This window comes from Engystomops pustulosus, chromosome 3, assembly GCF_040894005.1.
Source record: "Engystomops pustulosus chromosome 3, aEngPut4.maternal, whole genome shotgun sequence".
NCBI classification, from domain to species: Eukaryota; Metazoa; Chordata; class Amphibia; order Anura; family Leptodactylidae; genus Engystomops; species Engystomops pustulosus.
This window is the reverse complement of record NC_092413.1, coordinates 168434579-168453667: the sequence shown is the minus strand read 5'-3', so window position 1 is coordinate 168453667 and position 19089 is coordinate 168434579. Positions and strand designations below refer to the sequence as shown.

General features: G+C 37.9%; 1 protein-coding gene across 2 annotated transcripts; it reads right to left on the bottom strand.

Annotated features, from left to right (window-relative positions):
- Positions 1-11197: 11197 nt before the first annotated feature.
- SHOX2 (SHOX homeobox 2) lies at positions 11198-19089 on the bottom strand. 2 transcript variants are annotated; one of them, XM_072142928.1, is made up of 5 exons: positions 18531-19089; positions 16668-16876; positions 14743-14800; positions 14330-14418; positions 11198-13136 (listed from the first exon to the last, which is right to left on the bottom strand). In XM_072142928.1, exons 1-5 carry the CDS (start codon positions 18811-18813, stop codon positions 12843-12845), a joined length of 933 nt encoding a protein of 310 aa, XP_071999029.1. In that variant the 5' UTR covers positions 18814-19089; the 3' UTR covers positions 11198-12842. The 2 variants fall into 2 exon arrangements, with proteins under 2 accessions (XP_071999029.1, XP_071999030.1); XM_072142929.1 differs by having other exon boundaries at positions 11198-13100.

Here is a 19089-nt window from a genome sequence, read left to right as displayed (position 1 = left end):
CCATCTTATATACAGAGTCCAAGGCTAATGGGACCAGATGACAGACAGGAGGATTGCTCAGAATGGGTAAGTAAAAGTAGAGTTGAAGCTACATGCAGTTAGCGAGTGTGATAGACTTGCCTGAAGAGATGGGGTTTAAGAGCACATATATAGCTTTGGAGGTATCAATCCAATAGACCGGGGTAGAGCATTCCAGAGAATACAGATATAAATAAAGGCTTGGAACATTTTGTTTGGAAGTATGCTGATTTTAAAATCTCTTCACTTCTGTTCTGTTACCTGGCATGTGACCATCACCACTGCATCTTAGTTAATGTTTCCATGAACCAGTCGATGGAATCACACCGGATGAATATAAAAAAGCTATGGAATTGATTTTTTAATTGAATCAAACATGTTGTTGACAGAATAAGGAAAAGGTCAGATTTTGGCATTTTTGCCTTGGCATCCAGAGCCTTGTCCTGGCACTAGGGGGCTGATAGAGACTTTCCAGACGGCAAGGAAAGCATTCACAAGATAGTTGCTCAGAGAGACAAAGCGGAGATGCAACAATAAATCATGTCTAAAAATAGAAGTCAAGTTTTATTATTAAGCCAACATGTGAAAGAAACAAGACTTTCACTAACAAACAATTGCGGGAATGTACTGTATATGATTCAGTCTATTGCATGACCTCATATACTCTATGTATATGTAATGCAGTATATAATATAAGTAAGTTTACCATTACTCTCCTGTTCTAAGAAAATAATATTTTCCTATTCTACTTGAACAAGAGCGATTTCAGTATTAATTTCATGTTGCTACAACATCTTTGACATGAGCTATAGCATTTAATATAGGGCTTATGCTGTACAGAGTTAATTTTACAGAGCATTTAGGAGATATTTCCTCTTTATCAGATGGAACATTTTCTAAATATGTTAATTTTGTGGGGAAAGCCTGAAATACTCCTCACTAAAATATGCCGACAGCAATATTATCTACAGATGTATAAATAAATGACTGCGCGCCGCGGCAATACTCACTGCTCTTTCTGTAATAGTTCTCAGACTGTCCTTTACCTTTGAATTGTTATAGATTTATCATCAATGGAAAGACCATGTCAACCACAGAGCAGCACAATACAATTACAAAGTAAGACGCATAATTGCTATACACAACACCATCTGCAGTGTAGGGTAAAATGTTATCAGCTCAGAAATCCATATTAATATCTAAAGTGTTCCATTCATACCGCTGGCTGACAGTCAGAAGAATTGCTTTCATTAGGTTTTTCATAGCGAGATCTTAGAATTGATCACTTTACATAATGTCTGAGATGCAGCACAGCTAGTTATTTATAACACAGCTGCACAAGTTAACCCCCTCACAACTAAGAAATAGTGAGAGATCCCAAACACAAGAACAGTATAGATTGTCTTTTAGTCTTTCGAGTTGTACAATGTCTGCCAATATATACTTTTGTAACCAGACACATGTTGATTGATAACATGAGTGGGTAATCTGTAATATTGACAGCTTTCTCTGGCCTGACCTGCCTAGTAGGGACACATGGCCACAACAATGAAACACAGGACAATGATCTTGGCTCTTCTGCATTGTCCTTCACACTTCTTCACTGTCTGTGTTTTTCAGACAATGACCTGAGATTATTGTTCTTTCATGATCGAGTTTTTATTTTTGAATCCCAGTGTCAGGAGTGCTAAGATCAATGTGATTTTCTTTGCATTTGTCAATAGTATTTGAGGAATAATTTGGGGAGAATTCCATGTTCTGCTTTTTTCTAACTCGATTTAATAAAATTGTACATCAAATACAGCAATAAACCACAAAATCAGCATTCAGTGTCATTACGTCCTTTATGTACAACATTAATAATTTTTAAAAAATCTGATAAATTTAAAAAAAAAAAAGAAAAAGAAATTTAGTCCCACTCAGTACCTACCCACATTGCATTCATGAACACACCAGTATAGAATGATCTGGAACCCAGGTACTCCCTCCCCTCCCCCCACAGCATTCCAATTTACTAGGCCACAGGCTGATCCCGCAGCCCCTGTAGCTGAGAAACAAAAGAATTGGAGGAATATAGACTAACCGGAGAATCATTCCTTAGATTTTGTTAATCCGGACATCCTCTATGTTTGAATATCAGATCATAGAATGGAGGAACTGAGTTCACCATCTTTCTCCACATTGAAAGGGACGGAAGGCACTGGGCCATCCACCATGTAGTTGTAGCTTTCCTAGCAAAGAAAAGAGCCTCTCGGAGCAGTGTGCGTGTATGATTTTGCCATGATTCCACATCCAAAACTCCTAACAAATTTTGGGTTAAAGGGGATGGGAATACTTATTACAGTAGACAACAAGGAGGTTATTTCCCGCCCAAAACAAATGGAATATTGGACAAACCTAAACCATATGCCAGAAATCGGCATACTCAGATGTACATCTACGACAGCCAGAGGTCTGCTTTCTGCCCATTCTATGTAATATTACTGGAGTCAAAGCAAATCTACCATTGGGAAACTACTTTCTGAAGCAGTTTACGATGTAGCAAGCAGCACTGTAGAAGTGCAGTAGCTCCTGTTCCACTGTCGGAGACATGCCTGCCACCCCGGCGCTCCGTGAATGCACATAGCATCCCTGCTGTGGGCGCGCGTATGGCAGACTAATATGAGATACTGCACATGTGCAGAGCCCCCAAGCGGCAGCGGAACAGGATCTGCTTTTCTTACCCAGAGACACACAAGATGAAAGAAGTGAGGAGGGGTTAGGTGAGTCTGAAGTGGCTACTGGTGAAGGAAGGAGATTTGAGTTAATTTATTGTTGGCAGATTGGGATACATACCAAGAAGACTCGAGGGGCTCACTATATCATTCCTCAGTCAAGCTAGGGATTAGATTTTTCCATTTCTCCAAAGCTGGGGAAGGGGTATTGGCTACTTTGGCAGCCAATTTAAATATCCTGATAAAGGGAAAGAGATAAGGAGGGGAGGATCTGTGGACTGGGTAGCTGCGCACTTGAGCTGGTGGCTGCATGTCCCAAGTTCCGACATCGGAGCCGAGTACACGCAGCTGCCGGCTCTGCATACATACTCTATGCAGGGCGCAGACGAGTGCGTGCAGCTACCAGGATCTGTACACTGAAGATCTAAGATTAGGAGTATCGGAAGAGGCAACTGGGCGTGTAGTAGCCGCCCTGTAGACCCCCAGACGAAGGCTCATTCCAAACCGAAACATACGTCAGGGACGCAGCCCTCTCTGGACAGTGGAACCTTAACATTACAATGGCCCGGTAAGAACGCATACTCCCCTTTTTTTTTTTTTTTTCAACCATTACAGGGTACACTACAAACAGTATTCATTAGTAGCCACTTCACATGCCTTTGGCTAGTCTCTTATCCATGGCCCTCAGTTATTTATACCCCACTCCATCCTGTCCAGTTTGGTTTGCCCCTTTCTCTTTTTGTATTCCACCACTCATGATTTTACTATGTCTTTAAATGTAAAATGTCACCAATAAAGATTTTTCTGTTTCTTATACACCTTGTTAGTCAGTCCTTTTTTCTCCCCTTGGCTTGAGGGGTACAGTTGTTTTCAATATTGGCTATTAGGGACTTATACGACTAAGTGTGTCATTAGATAGGGTTACTGTACAGAGAGACCTATATTTGTCCCCGGGATATATTTAGGGACGATTTTTATCTCCCCAAAAACCCTATTACCTGTATCCATCTTTCTATTTAAGTAGCCGCCCTGTGTAGCTTCAGCTCCGGGTACTCCACGCCCTAGTAGCCTCTTTCACTAATTTGCATATTAGGGCAATAAAAGATTTACAAACTTATCAGGCACTGAATTATTAACCCTAAAAAGGGCTTTAATGGCATTTATTAGAGGAACCTTAATGGGTAGATCCAAGATGGCAGATGTCCTAAATAGGTCCAGCAGAGGTTGGACATTTAAAGCCAAGGGTATTGAGAGGTCTGTGGAGATAAATATGCCAAGATATTTAAATGTGTCTACCCATGTTTTGTTTTGTTTTTTTTAATTGTATTTTTTACAAAATTTTTCAACAAATAAAGTAATACAAACCACCGACATAGCATGTCTACAGGTCTGTTATCACACATAAATCAAGGGGGGGGGCAGGTCCAGGGGGGCAACATCAGGTTTATATAACAGCTTGATATTCAAAATGTAGAGGAAGTAGAGGAAGGAGCTGATATACATTTACCCTGAGCAAGGTTCGTGCGACTCTAATTTTGTGGACATAAACAAGTCCCTCTACAAGAGGGAATAGTACAAAGTACAATAACAAAAACAAGAAAAGTAAAAGAAATGAGTGAAATCTTACTAGTTATATAAAAAAAAGGGAACATCTGAGACATAACAAACAAAGACAAGACTGGAGGCACATGGGAAGAAAAAGGGGGAGAACACAAGTCATCCTTATGGGGTATCCTGGGTAATCCAGTACGAGTCCCAGGGATCCCACACAAGGTGGAATTTATCCGCAAAGTTCTGGGTGTCGGCGTGTCCTAGACGAATTAGAATACCCATCATATCAGGAGCAACTATGTGGACATATAACTATGTTGTACTTGTAGTGTGTAATAAATGAGGGACTCCAGTTGTCATGAAAATGCGCCTCTAGTTGGTGTGATAACATGCAAGGATGAAGAAACACATAGTACAAGCAAGGGGTATAAAATACATGACCAAAGTTGTTAGATGTACCAGGAAGTTAAGTCCTATACTCACCGGATTGCATGGTATATGAAGGAGGAGAGGTAGATATGCGGTGCTGTGACCACTATAGTGCTGGAGTGGAGAAACACATATACAATCCGGTGCAATCATAGATGGACCAGCTCTGAGTTTTCTACAGTTTCCTAACGGAATTTTGAAAAACACATTCATGAGCATGGGTCCATTTAAAACCGTTTTTAGTGCTTATACTACATCTTGCAAAATTAAAAACAACATGGCCCTAGTCTGCTACAGCAAATGCCACTCCTCAAGACTATTAAGGCCTTGCTCTGCTCCCCCACTCATATAGTTTGAGGTATACTGTCAGTCTGTGGAACCAGGCTGGCTAGGGAGAAGATTAACCATACTTTCTTATCCATTTGCCTAAACAGAAAAACACAGTGGGGGAATAAATCACAATTCCCTGCAATTCCCTGCACAGAGGGGGAATCAATCACAGAATAAAAAGTGAAGAAAAAGCAAAATATAAACTATTTACCTGGACTAAGAACTGTGTGGAGACCTGGACTCACAGCATTATAGTCATCTATGATGCTGTGAGTCACTACCATAGGACATAAACTTCATACAGTCGTAATTTTTCCAAACAGGACAGTGTTCCCGGGGGAAGCAGTGACTCAGAGCCTCTTAGATGCTTTATGCTGTGAGTCTGGGTCCCTGCAAAGTGTACAGTCCAGGAAATATGACAGGTATGCAATTCACATTTCATGGACTGAACATGGGCTTTTGGCTGCGTTTTCTTACAGGTTTTTTTTATGAGGACCTTTGAATAAAGATTATGGACTTTTAATTGGTGAGTGCCGCCGTTTTCTTCATGCTTCATACGCCTGTGCAAGTGATATATCCACTTACTTGGTGGCAGTAGAATCACAAAGATACCAACTTTATATAGTATAGTTATGTTTTAATAGCTTACAAAAACTGTAGATAAATAAAAAAGATTCTGTATGACCATATTTTTATTGTTGTAACTTTTTTAAGATGTAACTTTTTTATCTCCACTTGGGCCTTGTCATTCCAAAGGACAGTGTCCCAGAAGTCTTGTGTTAAAAGGGTTTTCCAATCAAAGAAAATTCTAAAATTTCAATCCCCTAGTGATGTTGACACAATAAATATAATTTTTAACTCTTTACTTAATAATTTTACTCAGTTTAATTGCTGTTTTAGCTCCTATCACTCAGTGATGATCAGTGCAATCCAAGTGTAAGCAGACACATTGGGGCACATTTACTAAGGGTCCGCATACCGCATTTCCAGCGGGTTTCCCAACTATTTCCGCCAAATTTAATAGGGGGTTTTGGCGCATGCGATTGGATTTTGCCGCAATCGCTGCGACTTTCATGTGACACAAATCGGGGGGCGTGGCCGCTGGACAACCCGACTGATTCTGACTAAGTGCAGGATTTAAAATTCAAAAGCCAAGCACTCACATACACCGGGAAGAGGAAGGTGAACCCCAGCGGACCTCAGCGGGGAAGCAACACATGCAGGATATCGGGTGCACAATCTTAGTGAATCGCGCCGGACTTCATCCTCGTTGGACAACGCACATCGGGTATCGCGACAGGACCAGGTAAGTAAATGTGCCCCATTATGATCCATCTAGTGCTGTGTGGCAACAATGTTGTTAGATTATCAGGGTACAGGTTCATATACACTTTCATTTATCTTCTGATCATTGTACTAGCATCTGACACATAGAAGGAGAGATGAGACAAATTAGAGATGAGATGATGAGATCCATGGGGGCGGGGCTAGAGTGCCATCAGCAAAGAGAGAGAGGAACTCAGGTCCACAGCCGTCATACAGAAATCCAAGATGACTTTTCTGACCCTAAGTCAGAAGTTACAGGATTGTGTCTAGGGGCAACTGAAATTGTGTACACCAGGACTGATAGAGACACGTTGGACTTAATGCTGCATTTTTGTTAATAACAGTGAATTAGAGAATGTCTTATTTTGTTATCCTGACTACATATAAGAAACTTGTCTTTGTGGGAATACCCCTTTAATGATTGGCCATTATTAATTGATCATGCTAAATCTCATGGGGGGCAATCTATAATTCATTATATATCGTCGAAATGCTGTATTTCTGTGGATTAGAGATTGTGTTATTTTGTTATCCTGAGTACATTTAAGAAACTTGTATTCATGGGAATACCCCTTTAAGATGCAGTTTTGGGGTGAATTTGTTGGAAAGCCCATTGAAAGGCTATTCTACTGTCTTGAAGATTTCCATTTGTGAATAGTAGACATAAAATTGTCTGGAAATTGCCTTATAACCCTACCTAGATTTATGGGCATCAATCATTGATTTAATTCTTTATTGTCGTTGTATTAACACCAGATTAGTAGACTGCTCAAACTTTTGCTTTTACAAAAGTGGGCATACTTGCTCATGAACAATTCATTATACATTTCATATGTTGGACCCCCTTCTACTCATCTTTTTAATTTCTTTGGAAAATAAGAATAACCCAATAAAAAAAATTAAATTAATAAAATATTAGAATAATTATTCAAAAAAATCTAGATAATAATATTAAAAATTCTAAGTTGTTCCATCTGCACTTATGGATGGCCAAACCCCTTTCATTCCCGCTATAAGATCAAACTAAATAAGCTGTGCCCCATACACTCTCTTTCTATTTCAATGCACTTATGGATGTGTTAGGAGCAGGTAACCATCAATATTCAGCCGTGGAGTGTAAATCATCACTTAAGATAACTTTTAAAAGTGGCTTTTTATCATTTGTTTCCAATTGGAAACATGAGGGTTTTTTTATTTACAGGAACCATTGCTCTTCATAGTGGCATCATTTTATATTCTGTGGAAAAATTCCAAATGCAGTGTAATTGACAATAGAACACAGTTTTGTAGTGGACTTTGCATTTACAATTCTCATTCTGAAGTCTTGATAATACATCGGCCGACATTTATAAAAGAGTTTGTGCCAGTAACCTGTCTGACTTGCTCTGAAAAGAACGTGCAACCTGCTTGCAACAACGTGTACAACGTTTATTACTGCAACTCAACAGAATTGTGTCGCACAGTCTATGTTAAAGATGCACCAAAAAAATATTGGTGCACACTTCCAGAGCAGTGCAGGGGCGCCAGATTAATGAAGACCGTGCTCCAGTATTCAATGATCTAGCGCACTCTGTAAATAAGAGAGGCAAACTGCACATACTTTTAATAAATGGATCTTTCTTTTTTCATCTTCCTCTCAGTGTCAGGGTTCCGCACAGTCTTCAGGGGGCACTGATTGTTTCTATGGCAGCCCTGAGGTCTTATCAGGACCCCAGGACTGTCCGCTGGCAGTACCTGTAAGTGTGCTTAGGCTGACTGAGCTAATACCCTGCAATACATCGTATGAGCAAGCAATCAGATGCAAAAGTAGATGGTTGCTGGTTCATCTCCCATAGTAGAACTAATAAAAAAAGTTTTTAAGAGATTCCTAAATAAAAATACATTATTAAAAATGCTGTAAAGTGCCTCTCATCAAAAAAATGCCTTCACATGGCCAAACTGACAGAAAAGCAAAAATTTTATAGCCTAAAAAGGGCTCTAATGAGGTGCTCCTTCCCTTCTGTGCCTCGCTGTGCGCCTATACAAAGTAACGGCCACATGTGAGGTATGTCTGAACTTGGAAGAAATTGCATAACAAATTTTAAGATTGGTTTTCTCTTTTTATCCAAATTAACAGAGGGTCGCGGCACTTCTTAAAAAGCAATATGTTCTTTATTTCTTCATTTTGAAACTGCAGGGGACATGGCAGAGGTTTTGCCTACGTGTTTCGAGCGTTAGGTGCTCTTAGTCTCTTTTTATATTTTGAATGTATACATTTTAGGGCTAAATGAATATATTACCTACAAAATTAGACCTCTAAATTTCAACTACATTTTGATATAATTATTATGCAGTGCTGAAAATCTTCTTAAAAGCAGTTTCTACTAGTTGAGGAGTGTACTTTTGAAAATAGGGGTGAGGGTTCATGGGGAGATTCTGGTCATTTATATTTTAAACTCATTTTTTTTTAATTATCCCAAAACTTTTAATTTAGAAATTTTGTGCGTGAAATTAATATCTCTCTTCAATTTGTAAGTTGTCTACCGTCATATATGAATAAACAGACTTTTAAAAAAAATGATGAAAACATAAAGTTGAGATATGGGAAATTTTAGTAAGTAAGTAATTTTGGTGGTAAAACTCAAAAGCAGATCATTTCAAATTTTAAAAATGATAAATTTCTCAAAAACTTGGCAAATTTTAGTTTTTTTTTAATAGATAAACGCAAAACATATCAACCAAAATTTACCACTAACATGAAGTTAAGCTTGAAAAACAGTGAGTTTTTAGTGGGTCCTAGCTTACAATCTTGCATAACTTAGTTACAGTTTTTATGCTGTTCCTTCCTCTACACAGCTTTACTTCCCATTTTTGCTGAACTAGTAATGTAACCATCCTATTATTACTTATTATGGTTATATAAATCCATACAAATTGGATTCTGACACAAATGAGCGGATCGGTTTCTTCATGGTTTTCTCCTCCCTTGTTTTAAGGTCTTTCATCCATTTCATTAAAACGTTGTACCGAAGGATACATTTCTCAATAGTAAAAAATAATTTGCACAAATATTTTAGAATTTTAGAGACAACCATGTGGTTATTTAACAAGATGCATGAGGTTTGTGCAACACATCTATACCCATAATTTTACCGAAAGTCCCAAACTGTGTTGCCGTTTACGTCTCTGGTAACTGTGTCACTGGTTGCTCTGAAATGCCTTTTCAGTTTGGAATTTTCAATAAAAGTTCTGTTTTGAACAATTCAACATTTACTCGGGATGTTTAGATGCGGATTCTGACATATGTTTCATAGTCTTGATTCTAGCTGTACAAAACCCTGCATGGCAGGCCTCCCTAATCTTTTAACCCTTTAAAATATTTTACTCTACAAGCCCCCCCCCCCCCCCCCCGATTTTCAGGTTTGATGTGTTTATTTAACACATGGGAGCAAATTTACAGCAGTTTCCCTGTATAGTGTGCAGAGTGTGCCAGATTCAGGAATTGTGGCGCCCATTCTTCAGGAATCCGGCGCCCCCTGCACAGCTGCAACAGGAAGCAGCAGATTTTTTTAGTGCACCTTTAACATGGGGCGTGAGACACACTTCTGTCAGACTCTGCATGATAAATGTGGCCGGAACGGCCCTTTCAGTGACAAAATTTGTGTTCTTGAAGAATAGTGCAGCTGCGCCACAAAAGGGTCACATGCAACACATAAGTGGCACTAACACTTCTTAAATATATCTGCAAGCAGTTTGCACGTAAAAGCATGTACCAGGTCCACCAGAAAACTGGCGTAAGGTTCTTAGTAAATTTGTCCTAGGTAATGAAAAACTGCCTAAAAATAGTTATGTAATAAATTGGTTTACCGTACACCAACATAAATGGATAAACCCTAGATAGTTAGTATGGATAAGGGCTCACTGGACTACAATTTCACATCCTGTATTATAAGTATCTCTGGATAGTGTTGGATTTAGCATCTATCCTCTGATTTGCACAAGAGACTTAGGATTCTGCATGTGAGTAATTCTGTTTTCATGAGCTAAGGAGAGCACGTAGGAAGCTTATGTGCTAATAAAATGATTGTCAATGGTTTCAGGCTGTCTCTCCCCACTCGCTATGGATCATTCTTTGTGTAAGTATTTATGTAAAATGCCTCTAGTAACATGCATGAAACTCTGCCCAGCCTGATTCATCGCAGCACCAGGCATAAATTAATCACTTTAAGCTTCCTAAACAGCTGCCATGTACTGATTCTTAAAGAGTGGGTGCAATGTCTTCCAGGGTAATTTTACTTTAAAAAAATAAACTGTATTAACCCTGAATTGATTAGTTATTGAGTGACTCTGTAAAAGATATGATTGAAAGAAAAAAATGTTAGAATGAAATGAAGAATTCAAGAACACTATCTAATAAAGACATGCTTGACTTCATATATTCATCTATGCTTGACAGACATTTATCTGACAATCAGGACAGGTGTTATAGTAATGAGAGGGCTGCTCTAAATCACATCCCAAAATACCAACACATATCAAAAAGGGGGTTGATCATGTACTCACAATATTGAAACATATACAGAAAAGTAAAGCGCTAATATCTCAACATATTCCCTATTTCTATCTGGATATTTGCAATTTCATATTCTAACGCTTCTAAAATGATCTTTTTAATGATGTAGATGATAAAATAGTAATACAATACAACTAATGATATAAGATGATACTTATTGCTTTCACATAACAAAATCATGTTCCATGTAATTTTACATCTGTATGCAAATAAGCTATTACTAAGTGTTTAAGACTACCTATAGATTGTAAGCTCTTGCGAGCTGGCCCCTCATTTATATTCTTCCATATGACCATGTTTTTGCTCTGTAATGTCTCAAATGTAATGTCTGTAAAGAGCTGGAGCATATGGTGGCACTATATAGATATAAAGATTTATTATTATTACCCAACCCAAGATGGAAAAAAATGAAACAAACCTTAGCATTTTAATTCAGTTTTGACAAGTTTTGTATTTGAAATTACGTAGCCAAAAGTGGTTAACAGAGATGAAATAAACCTGAGTGATTTCTTTGAAAATATATTGTACCAACATCAAATGTTATGCAGCAATAACATACAAAGTGTAAAATAACTTAAAAGCACACTGAAAATGGAATATATAAATAACGTGTTTTCATGGAGAACAAATAGTTACAAAGCCCGCCCATCAGAGTACATTTCTAGGAGAGCTTTTATCTTCTTCCCCCTCCCCCAACCCTCGCTCAAATCTCCAAAAATTTGTTTGCTAGCAAACTGTAATTACAATCGCCACTTCCACATTAAATATCTATATGTATTCAAAATAAGGATCACAAAGTACTTGAATAGAATACACCTCTGCTGAAAAGAAAATGCTAACAAGTAACTATCGAGTCACAATGTAACGAAAATAAATTTTGATCATGTGTATTAACATATTTTACATGTAGCCAAAGGCTAGCATGGGATGTGCATTAAATATCATCTTTAATACAGTACACTCCTGGCTAATGCTAAGAGTCAAAGGACATCTCCCCTTTGGATCATGGGTTCTGCTACAGAAAAAGACTTGAACACCAGATATTTCCCCATAAATATTTGTCATCAAAGCACATCTTGGTGTGTGTGTGTCTCCAGTTAAATGAGATGACTATGGGTTATATGGTCTCTTACTTCTTAAGGACTGCAGATGGCAAGCAGTGTCCTAAATCTTTTTCTTCAGCTAAATTGAAAGATGAAGGATAAGTGAATAGAAACTTCATCAATGAAATGAGAAAAATTCATGCAAACCAGGATTTCTTGCAGTCAGTTGTACATTTTGCCGCTAGAAATAAGCAAATAAATAGTCTTTATTTTTTAACTCTAGTCATTCTTCCAGAAGCGTTGGAGTATCCAGAAGATGATACACAAGGAGGCCCGCCTCACTTGTAGTATTCCTTGTATTAAAGTGAACTTTGCACAAAAGGGACAGTGTCAAAACTTGGGAACTTTCAAACATCTTCCTTAATATTTTGCCTTGATAATTGATTATATCTATTTTTTTTCTCCACTTTCTCTTCTTTTTTAAGTTCCACAGCACAAAATGTGTGCGCACCTTATCCCCCCATTTTTGCACACATCAGCATAAAAAATTCTAATATATAGATTATTTAAGAAATATATTTAGTGCTTTGTCTCTGTGGTCTCAGTGTCCATAAGTACAAGGTCTTAGTAGCCATTTTGGTCCAAGAAGGTTAAAGGTATATTGTAGGTAGTGATACCATATGGAGGGCCAATGTCTCAGATAAAAAAGTTTTCTGATGTATAAACATTCAGGACTGCAGCAGCCTCTTCATCAGATGAGTTGTGACCTCTTGATCCCTTAGAGGGGAGATTTTGGCTGTGATTGAGACCATATCATAAATAAAGAACTTAGGGTAATGTCTGTAGGACCCCATGATCTGGGGCCCCAAGCATTGCCAGTCACAGTCCCAATGCAGCTGCATGTTTTTTGGCTTTCAGTCTGAGGTCTGCAATACTTGAGTTCTTGCTTGTTGTCTTGGCAGCTGCAGCAGCAGCCACTACTGACGCAGCCGTCGCCGTCTCTGCCGCCAGTGTTGCCAACGGGAGACCAAAGGGTGGAGCAGGGAACATCATGTATGGGGCGTGCGCTGTCAGATGAGGGTGTAGGTGGTGATGAGCATGTGCCACAGCACTGTCCAGCTGTAACTGTGCCTGAACCTGGAAGGACAAGGATGGCATGTTGCAATGACTATCCTACAAATAGTATTGCAGGCAAGCACGAGCAACAAGAAGAAAAAAAAAATAAGGTATTAAAAAAAATACAATGTACTAAAACTGAATGCAGCTTATTCTGTTAACCCATAGCTGGGAATGTTAAAATGGTCTAAAACATAAAAAGAATTAGAATTATAATAAAATAAATGTGTAAAACAAAAATATAATAATAATGTCTACTTTTTTGCGGCCTTTTAAAGGGTATTTCTGATGGGACATGGCTGAAAGTCTATGTTGCAACACGCATATCTATGCTTTGTGTTAATTATATTAAACATCTTGGTCTTTTCTTAAGCTAAACCTCTCATATTAGCTTTTTGGGGTCATCAGCCATGAAAAAGTTTCAATATTTAAATATCTTTACAAAATAAAGCCAAATTGGAAAAAAAAATTGATTTCAGTAATACAATATCTCCAATTCTGTTCCAAATTATATAATCAACCGGCATCATAAGATACAAATATAACAAAAATCTAAAAGATGGGGACTACAAACAAGGGAAAAAAGCTCTATAATATTAGATTTTTTATATTTGGTTAATTTGTGTTTTCTTTCATAATTAATGAACAATACAAATTTTAATTACTGCAGCATGAGCTAGCAATATAATACACTTCAATATCCAACAACAGCAGTGAGCTGCTTTATTTAGACTCATGTAGATTCGGTCTACAATGAGCTTGAGGGAGAAAACACATGGATAAAGCAGATTGATTTCTTCTCTGGTTCTTAGGCTATAGACTGTTAAATACTCCATACACCTACATAAGCATTGATTGTGTTGGAGGAGACTATTGGCAGTAATAACTATTGTATCTAAGGGATGCCAGTTGTAAATGTGATGGACAGGAGCAGTGAGTACAGATAAAGCAGGACAGGACACCCTGGTGTTTGCACTTGTGTCTTGACATTGTAGTAGGCTCTCCTGCTTTGCAGTGATGTCATTGTCTGTATAATTGAGCTGCATGTACTCACTTTATTAAATATTAACAAACATGCTTTCAGAGGAACCATTATATAAACAGTGAATGAATCTGTCAATCTCCTGCTCTGGCTATTTCTGGACAGCACACAGCTTTATCTGCTCCCCTGTCTTTATAAGCGATTTATAATGGAGAGGAACAAAAATCTGATCTAAAACAAGTATCACACTGCATAAAAGATTATATACCTGCTGGAAGGGCATCCTCAGGGCTCCCACATTGACATAAGGTGCTACACGACAAGCTTCAAATTGGCTTCCTGCTCCTATAAGAACTCCTGCAAAAATCAGAGGGGAAGATCAGATCTGCAGGACCCCACCTGTATCTGTAGAGGCCTCTAACATTTCAGTGCCCCCCTCTCAGCACAGACAGATTACATTGATTGAGCTCTGCTGTGCAGGGGTCAGTCAGGCCAAAGGGGGTTAATGGTGTCAAATATATATAATAAGATGGATTCTATAGCATAGTATGTGTTGTTATCAATTTCATCTACAAATTAAAGGCGCTACTATACCGAGTACTGCTGCTACAAACTACAGATGATATAATTGTCTGATTCCTAGCCACAGATGCGACACATTTTTTTATTTTATTTATGTACCTTTATGCAGCTGGTTTTCTTGTTTTCTACATTTTGCTCTCCGATTTTGAAACCAAACCTGAAAGAAAGAAAAAAGTGTAAATAAATTTGGAAAATTATACGTTTTATGTCAGCAATTAATCAATAACTCCTTCAACTAAAATAAGCAGAAATTTAAGATTATCCGATTAATATATATATATATATATATATATATATATATATATATATATATATATATATATATATATGTAAATACATGTTTTGTCAATAACATAAAGGACTGTGAATCTAAAGAAATGGCTACAAACAAAAGCAATAATGTACAAGTTTATATATGGAATAAGATTTTTTCCAGAATGAATTAGCGGCTCTGCAGTGCACAGGGCGAAGAATTACCAGGCACTGGAGAATGAGGAAGTTTAGACTCTGCTCCTCTGTGCATTACACAATAACACTCACTGCATAATTGTCTCATTATTATTATCATCAACTCATTGCTTCCCTTAGAGAACTGGAGCTGGAGGATGGAAAACGCACATGGATACATGCACATTGGACACATGTACTCAACACCATGGGCAGGAGATAGGGAGATGGATAACAGATAGATAGAATAAATAAATAGATGATAGATAAATAGATTGATAGATAGATAGATAGATAGATAGATAGATAGATTGACAGACCGATAGATAGATGTGAGATACAAAGATAGATACTGTAAACAGATAGATATATAAGTGATGTATAGATAGATAGATAGATAGATAGATAGCTAGATAGATAGATAAATTATATGGTGATAGAGAATTAAAGCAGTAGATAGATAATAGTAAATACAGTTATATAAAAAAGCATAGAAAAATAGATAATAGATAGCTAAATATGATCCCTAAATACCTATATAGTTACATTAAAGCACTACTTACATATAGCTTATATCAGTTTGTGTAAACCATTGTAATAGAATGCAGCATACACGATCCTAATATTTGCATAACCTTTGTATCCTCAATATCAAATGTTTATCAACTTTTTTGCCGCAAAATTATACAAGAACATGCGATAATATGCTATCCAGTTATAAATATATATATATATATATATATTCACTAAAGTAAAGCGACCTAGTCTCATATGATTATATTATGAGTAGACTCATATGTATGCAGATGGTGGTTCTCCTAGAGAATAATAGGTAAACTGATGTTGTTGCTCAATAAATCGGAATTCCATTGAATTTAGGGGAGAAATCGGATGTAAAGGGGCAAATGTAAATACGTGTTATGAATCATTAAGATTTTGTAGAAATTAAACAAAAAAAATTAAGTCAAATAACTAACAATGAGCTAGACATGATTCTGAATTTTGCGATATTGAGAATTCAGACCCATATAGGAGCCGTGTTTGGAGTTTTTGATGTTGTGTAGCAGGACAGTAAAGTCTCCTCTCACCCTAGGGACAGGTTGTATGTCAGTAGTATGAGGCTGATCATGCAGACCATTGGAGGAGATGTGTGTTTGCAGTCTGTGTGGTGTATAGAATAATAAAGTCTCCTCTCACACTATGGACATGTTGTGTGTATCAAATATGTGTTTGAGGATGATAAAACAGAACATAAGTGTTTTTGCAGTCTGGAATATGTATACATAGTAGGACAGTAAAGTCTCATTTCACACTTGAGACAGGTTGTATGTATGTAGTATGCAATACAGACCATATAGGAGATGTGTGTTTGCAGTCTGGATGGTGTGTAGATAGTTTAAGACAGTAAAGTCTCCTCTCACACAAAATGCAGGTTATGTGTATGTTGTACGTGTTTGAGACTGATAATACAGACCCATGTTGGAGATGTGTGTTTGCAGTCTGGATGGTGTGTAGATAGTAGACATTAGGGACAGGTTATAAGTCAGTAGTACGTGTATGAGGCTGATGACAGCTACCTGCACTCTGGCCTCTGACAGTCCCAATCTCTGGCTCAGCTCTTCTCTCATGAAAGCATCAGGGTAATGGGTCTCATCAAAAAGCCGCTCCAGTTCGTTCAGCTGCTCCAGGGTAAAGTTGGTGCGGCTTCTTCTCTGCTTGATCTTGGTCTGTCCTTCTTCTTCCAAAACCTTCATGTCCTCCTTCCGTTCCTTCATGTCTGGGGATACTGTATAAGGTGGGGGACATTGGTAATGAGACTCTGACCTCATAAAGACCAGCACAGAGGACTCCCCTCCTCTATATACCTATCACATTAACACATCCATTCTATAGCATTCTAGCAAAATTCACTCTTCTCTATGTACAATGTGGATCATCCTGTGACACAAGTGGCTATGGGTTGTCCAGTTTGTAGAGGTGAATAAGTACAGAATAAATACAATTACAGTCATCATTAGAGTAGTCACCTACAAGATCTTATTGACCTGGTGATATTAAATTAACTAGAACTGCATTACTGTAGTCATGATCTGCATAATGTTATTATATGTATTAATAAATTTTTACTTCTATAATTGTCAAAAAAATATCCCGGGGCTGCATCATGAAATGATAATAGTGACAGTACAGGTGCTGTGAACAGCAGAGTGCGGACACGTGTGTACAGCTGTGTACACCGACGGCCGGCCGACATTTGTTTAGAAAATGATTTCCGGGAGTTGCTCCATGTGCCAACTAATTCTTCTTATTATCCTAACAGGCAGCTCCATCCTGTGCCAGTCATGATAGGCAAATCCTGCATTGTCCTGAGATTTGATTATACAAATGCATCCCATCATTATATATGTTCTATACCATGCCCAGGCAATCTCAGGAGAAATTAGGTTTACTTATTTATTTTCTTCTATATCGTTTTATTAAAAGTTTTACTTGCACTGCTAAAAACATAGGTTATTGTTGTTATTATTATTGCATTTTTTTTTATTGTCTATGTTTTTCAATTACATACAGAATATACAAGGTTTATATGTGTGATGCTTTGCACTACAGATGTATCTGTACCTACATTGGGAGCCTGTTTATGAATTTACATAATTTTCTTTATGCATCAACCATATGTTTAATATACTATCAACATTTTACAGTTGAACTTAAATGTAACAAATACATTTAATTTATTAATGCAATATTATCTAATCTTGTATTCAAATTAATTCATAATGATATTATTAAATATATTTATATAATTTATATCTACTCATTACTGCCTAACACATTCGACACTTTTATTATACTTATAATTATTATTAGAAGCAATAATAGTACTGGAAATATTTTGTAAGGTATTATCTTTTTTTGCTAATTCAGTGTGAAGTAGATAAAACTAACAATAACATTAATAAAATGCTAATAGTAATAATGTTCTAGTACACAATTAATTGAACAAATGATTACAAGTTTATGGAGAAAAAAACTAGTGTACATAAAGGTTTTTCGGACAGTGTCACTTATTTTACTACTTATTATCATTATTCTAGTTCGTATTACTTCATATGTTAATGATGTGAATCTGAATGTTGGGTAAGAAGGGAGTATTATGACACAGTGAGTGCTGTCAGTGTACTCTGCACATATGGTGCTGTAAATAATTCATGGACAATCCCTCCTGCTCCTATATACAGCTGTAAATTGTACTGGGACTTTTCCTGAGGGCATCAAAGAACTTCTACATTTGGTATATAATATCTATCTATCTATCTATCTATCTATCTATCTATCTATTTCATCTCTTTATTAAATGTGTAAATTCTCAGCGCCGAGGCCCACAGCACAGTATGATGTATATATGGGTGAGATAATTTAGTTATAAGAATAGTTACCCTCTGTGAGCTTGGGGCTCCCGCTGTCCCGGATCCTCTCTGCGGTCAGTTCCAGCTCCAGCACCGGTGATCTGGTACCACCTCCACCACCTCCTCCACCTCCTCCACCCCCTGCTATACCACGGACCACCGGTATCCCGTCCTCCCGGAGCCCCTCTGCACAGGCCTGCTCCTTGCCCCTGGCCGGGCCGCTTTCCAGCACCTCCCGGTAAGTGATCATCTCCTTCTTCTCCTTTATCTTCTGATCAAACGACTTGGATACAAAGGCAGTGAGTTCTTCCATAGTATAGTAGAGCTGAGAAGGAGCGGGCTGATCTTCCTTCCAGGCTCCTCAGTGATGATAAGATCTAGCCAGAGCCCCCCCAGTCAGTGCTCAGCACTCCACACACATCACACAGGGATGAGCTATTGAAGTCTGACTATTTATACTTTGTAGCGCCTGCCCCTTGTCCTCCCCTTGTAATAAGTAGGAGAGATCCCCCTGACTCCCCTGCAGCTTCCTAGTGTGGGATCACTGCAGCCCACAGTTCCCTCCACAGCACCAGCAAGGGTGCCCAGG